Here is a 5,871-nt window from a genome sequence, read left to right on the forward strand (position 1 = left end):
GAAGGAAGGAAGGAAGGAAGGAAGGAAGGAAGGAGGGAGGGAGGGAGGGAGGGAAGGAAGGAGGGAAGGAGGGAAAGAGGGAAGGAGGGAAGAAGGAAGAGAGGAAGGGGTGGAGAATGGGATGAAACATTTCCCCTAACAATGTATTTTGAGGAAAAATATATTGTTTATTATCTCCTGTCTGATACAAGTGATAATTAAGTGCAGATGATATCACATGGGAAGAGAGTTCAGAGCCAGCAGAAGCAGCTTACATTCCCTGAGGGGTTTGCTTGAGCAGCATCTTCGTCGTCCTCCTGGAACTGATATATCTGGATGCCATTGTTGTCCAGCTCGCTCATGATGTTACTCTTGAACCTCTGGAGGTCGCTTTTGGAAAGTGCGTCGGCTTTGGCAATCAGTGGTATGATGTTCACCTGTTGGGAAGGAAGGAAGGCGGGTCAAATGTCACAATTTTCCAGCCTAAACCCTACTCCTGAAAACACTGTGTGTGTGGTTTGTGGTTGCTGCTGTTGTTTCTGACAAGATGTTGGCTGGCATGCGGGAAAGAGGGCTGGGGTTACCCACAGGTGTGCCCCAGGGTTCTCAGCTACAGAGAATTTCTTGTTTGGGGGAGTGCTGATGATTTAAACCTCAAGCTTTGAATGCTATAGATAAATGTTGTACCCTGAGCTACTTCGTGACCCCTCATCTTTTATCAGAACTCAGGCTTAGAAGCTTTGACTTTGTTTCTCTTCTAAAAATCTCCCCTAAAACCTAGACAACAAAGAGGACCCTGAGAGAAACATGCATGGATCTAATCTACATGGGAAGTAGAAAAAGGGAAGATCTCCTGAGTAAATTGGGAGCATGGGAACCATAGGAGAGGGTTGAAGGGGAGGGGAGAAGGGAGGGAAGTGAATAAAAATATATAACTCAATAAAAACAATAAAAAATTAAAACATCTTCCCTAATACCTCTGTATTTTAAGCAGTAAGATTCAGTAGACCGATAACGTATCAAACTGGCTGACAAAAAGACTTCTCATCAAAATACTGGGAGAGAGAGTTTTTCTCCTAGCTGTCATTCATGTAACCACTTCTCCATAAATGCATGCTAACCAATAATAAGGTCTGGATGAATAAATATCAGCTTTATGTCAGTTGCCTTATTTTCGAATTCTCAAAGCTCATTTTGCAAATTCTTGGACAAATCCCATGTTTTTCCAAACATTTATGCTAAACTAGAGGGGGGAAAAATCTAATAAGGGACTAGAAAATTTAATCAAATGAGCAAAATTTAATTTAAACTTGTGATATATATATATATATGCCTATTTAGTTGACCCTCTATGAGAATACATGCTTATGATAAATTCAAGCAGATGAAAGTATTCTGGCGGGAGTTCTGGTCTTGGGGAGAATCTCTCTGAGGAACTACAACAGCTTAGAACAGGTCTTTATGTAACTATAATATTAATGGTATTTTTAAGATTAAAAGCTTAACGGTCTCAAGGAGGCAGATGAAAACTTTAGATTCAAAGTATTACAGAGACGGAGAAAGCTTGAGATAATAGCCAGCATCTACTGTCCAATCCTTATGAATACGATGAATCTAGATAGACTTCAGAACAGTCTTCCAAAAAGCAGTGGTCCCTGTGTGCAAACTGGAGAACAGGCTGAGCGTGTTGGAGCTGAGGTATAGGGTCACTATACCTTTAAGAACCTGTCCCATTCCTGCGGTGCATTCTAGATAAGAGGGAAAGTTACACACATCACTGTGGCTGGAGAAACATGCTGTGGGCCTGAGTCTAGAGCCCCCCATGCCTCAACTATAGATTTTTCTAAAACCATGGGGTAAGACGTCTGACAAAGGAAATCCACTTGTGATGGTAACACCTGTAAGTCCAACACCTGGGAGGCTGAGGCAGGAGAATCATGAATTCTAGGGCAACCCAAGCTACATAGCAAGCTCCTTTGTGAAAAAGTCAGGTCCACATGTCTCTTTGTCTCCCTCAGTGTTTTGCTTTGGGGTCTATTTTTATACAGAGGGCAGCAGCTACCTTCCTGTTCTGTTTTCTGAGTCTTCTCTGAGAAAATTCAAGACCAGAACCAGAAAAGATTCATGTTTCATTGTATCAGTGATACCAGTCAAAGATTCATAGGACTGTCGTACAGTACCATATAGTAAATTCAATTTTTAATTATGTACAAATGGCTGTGGTCTGATTAGAATTTTTCTTTTCTATTTTTGTTTTGTTTTTTGTTGCTTTGTTTTTCAAGACAGGGTTTCTCTGTGTTCTCTGTATAGCTGTAGCCTTGACTGTCCTGGAACTGGCTGTGTAAACCAGGCTGGCCCCAAATTCATAGAGACCCACCAGCCTCTGCTGGAATCATAGATAGGCATGTGCTATCACTGCCTAGCTGATCTGATTAGAATTTAATCACAGAAAAAAAATTCTAGTTTTAGCCCAGCAGCGGTGGTGCATGCCTTTAATTCCAGCACTTGGGAAGTAGCAGCAGGTGGATCTCTGAGTCAAAGGTCAGCCTGGTGGGTTCCAGGACAGTCAGGGCTACACAGAGAAATACTGTCTCAAAAAAAAAAAAAAAGATTTCTTTCAAGTTTTATTTTAGTGTTTTTCCTGTACCTCTCTTTCCAAATGGGAAAAAAAGTTGGGGAGTTGTTGGTTTTTCAGTTATTTTTGGTTATTGCTGATTTTTTTTTTTTTTTTGGTTTTTTGAGACAGGGTTTCTCTGTGGCTTTGGAGCCTGTCCTGGCACTAGCTCTGTAGACCAGGCTGGTCTCGAACTCACAGAGATCCGCCTGCCTCTGCCTCCCGAGTGCTGGGATTAAAGGCATGCGCCACCACCGCCCGGCTCTATTGCTGATTTTTTTAAGACATAGTCTCACCCTGCAATGCAGGCTGCCTGAAGACTATGTAGTCCAGGTTTGCCTCAACCTTACAACTCTCCTCCTGCCTCATCCCCTTAAGTCCTGAGATTACAGGCACGCATCACCACACCAATCACCAATCAGTTACTGTTTCTATTAAATTTGCCTGGAATAATAGCTTAAGATGAAGTTCTATCAAACATTAAAATTTCCCTCCTCTGCCGGGCATTGGTGGCTCACGCCTTTAATCCCAGCACTCGGGAGGCAGAGGCAGGCGGATCTCTGCGAGTTCGAGACCAGCCTGGTCTACAGAGCTAGTTCCAGGACAGGTTCCAAAGCCACAGAGAAACCCTGTCTCGAAAAAAAAAAAATTCCCTCCTCTATATTTTATATATTGATAACCTTCAATGTCTCAGAGCATATCAGTACTTGCAGATGGAAATTTTAAATTAAAGTTAGACTGTTATAGTGGGGTCTAATCCAATTTGGTTACCAACCTTATAAGAGAGAGAAATGTGGCCTAGTGGAGTGAGTGGTGCCAATACCCCCAATCCCAACTCTGTAAAAACTAAGGCAAGAAAATCAGGAGGCTAAGGCCAACCTCAGATACATATCAAGTTCTAGGCCAGCCTGCGCTACAAAAGACCCTGTCTCAAAAAAGAGAAAAAGAACGTTGTCCATACAGACACCAGTAGATCGGCCATGTGAGAAAAAGGAAAGAGGTGGCCACCTGCAGGTCAAGAAGATAAATGCTTGCACCTTGATTTTCTAGACCCCAGGACTATGTGAAAAATGATTTTTTTAATTGTTTAAACCATCCACTCTTTGACATTTTTTTAGAAATGCCCTGAAAAATTCAGTCAAATGCTTTCAAGAACAACAGAAAAAATATTTAAATATATGCACATATTCTAAAATAATAGGCAGTTGCATATGAATGCTTCGCAATATGCTGTCATCTCAAAACATCCATTGGACCTTGAAAGACTGATGGTTTAGGAAACACACCCTTCGGTCAATGTTCTTCATCGTCACCAGGTCCAGGGACTTGAGGGAGTGTCCTGTAGGCGCAATGAAGTATAGGCACACATGGATACGGGAATCGTTATAGTCAACCAGGGAACGCTTGATCTTCAGCTCCTCCTGGAGATATGCCTCAAACTGAGCATCCAAATAGTCAATTACTGGCTGGTAGCTGAAAAACAAATTATTATTTAAACATTTAGCATGACAGGTTAGTAAAATCAGAATCTAATGTCTTACTATTTAATCAACATTGTGTGCAATAAACAGTTTGTCACTTGATAAAAATCAATGCATTTTGCTGGGTAGAGGTAGCATATACCTTTAATCCCAGCACTTTGGGAGACAGAGGCAGGAGGATCTCTGTGAGGTGGAGGCCAGCCTGGTCTACACAGAGTTCCAAGACAGCCAGGACTACACAGAGAAACCCTGTCTTGAACACCCCCCCCCCAAAAAAAAGATGCGTTTCATTGGCCATAAAATACAATCCCAAAGTAGGGGTGTGGCTCAGTGGTAGAATGTCCCTAAAGAATGTGACTTTATTTTAAGGGAAATGGCGTTGTAGCTGTAATTTCGAAATTTTGAAGCAAGTCATAGTAACACATTTCCTATAATCCTAACACCAGAAGTCTGGGGCAGGAGGATTGCTCTGAGTAGTCAGCCTAGACTACTTAGTGAATTCAAAGCTAGCCTGGGATATGTAGCAAAACCCAGTCTCAAGAGAGAGTGAAAGACCGAAACTTGAATAAAGGTGACTGGGACCCTGTGTCCCCATCCAGTGACAACTGTCCAACACATAAAGATCAGCAGAGATCGCTGTGAGACGGCAGAGGTACAGATGAGTGACAGCCGGCACCTGGAGCTACAATAAACAAGGGCTTTTTTCCCTAAATCCCTGATCTAGCGCCGGCACCTGAAGCTACAATAAACAAGGGCTTTTTTCCCTAAATCCCTGATCTAGCGGGACTCTAGAAGGCACCTTAAGCGATTTTTCACTTGCTCTGTAGCTCTCCGGGTTGGGTTTCTGTCAAGCTGACCCAGGCTATAGTTATCTAGGAAGAAGAACCTCAGCGGAGAAAATGCCTCAGTCACACCACGTGTGTACAACTCCGCCGGGAATTTTCTGGCGTAATGACTGCTGTGGGAGGGCAGAGCTCGCTACGGATGGCGCCATGATGGTCTAAGAAAGCAGGCTGAGCAAGCCGCGAAGAGCAAGTCAATACACATCACCCTTCCGTGGCTTCTGCTTCAGCTCATGTCTAGGTTGGTTTCTGTCAAAGAGAAGGACTATGTCTCGGGATGTGTAAGCCTCTCCCGCCCATGTTGCTTTGGGTCATGGTTTCTTACCACAGCAGTAGAAACCAAAGTAGGATCGGCGCCCAGCCTGGTCTCCAGCTCACAGCAAATCCTCCTGCTTTGGTTTCTTCTAAGCTCTGACCCCTTGCTTCTGGATTTCTGGACTGTAGATGTGTGAAAGAGTGTTTCTATTGTTTTAAGCATCGGTCTAAGGGGATTAACCACAGTCAATTGCAGCAACTAATGCAGGATGAACTGTGGTCTTATTTTTATCACAGAACAAAGCATGTAGCGTTTAGTAGAATCAAGCTGATTATTAAAATGATGTTCGCTTTCTAAGAATAACTACTTAAAGCAACATGACATGGTCCTTTGTGTAATCCTTTTTCTGTCTAGTCTTTGTTCAAAACCTTGTCCTGAAATAGAAAGTAATGGTGATTATTTAAGATGTTCTCTGAAAAGAAAAAAAAGTACTGATTTTTAGAATTTGCTGGCTTCAAGGCAGGCATGGTGATGCACACCTTTATTTCCAGCACTTGGGAGGCAGAGGCCAGTGGCTCTCTAAGTTTGAGGCCAGCCTGGTCTATGGAGTGAGCTGTAGAAGAGCCAGGGTTATACAGCAAAACCCTATCTCAGAAAGAAAAAGGAGGAGGAGGAGGAGGAGGAGGAGGAGGAGGAGGA

At 43.0% G+C, this 5,871-nt stretch overlaps 1 protein-coding gene across 2 annotated transcripts in view; it reads right to left on the reverse strand.

Moving 5' to 3' along the window:
* Positions 1–5,871, reverse strand: part of Sept14 (septin 14) — a 25,025-nt gene that overhangs the window by 11,081 nt on the left and 8,073 nt on the right. The window contains exons 1-3 of one of the 2 annotated variants that reach the window (XM_026786813.1): positions 4,135–4,148; positions 3,880–4,066; positions 255–416 (exon numbers count right to left, since the gene is read on the reverse strand). In XM_026786813.1, the coding sequence (XP_026642614.1) occupies positions 255–416; positions 3,880–4,066; positions 4,135–4,148 (363 nt within the window). Of the gene's footprint in view, positions 1–254; positions 417–3,879; positions 4,067–4,134; positions 4,149–5,871 lie in introns of those variants that run through there. The other variant, XM_013350314.1, reaches the window with a different exon arrangement.

The sequence above is a fragment of the Microtus ochrogaster genome, chromosome 2 (assembly GCF_000317375.1).
Source record: "Microtus ochrogaster isolate Prairie Vole_2 chromosome 2, MicOch1.0, whole genome shotgun sequence".
NCBI classification, from domain to species: Eukaryota; Metazoa; Chordata; class Mammalia; order Rodentia; family Cricetidae; genus Microtus; species Microtus ochrogaster.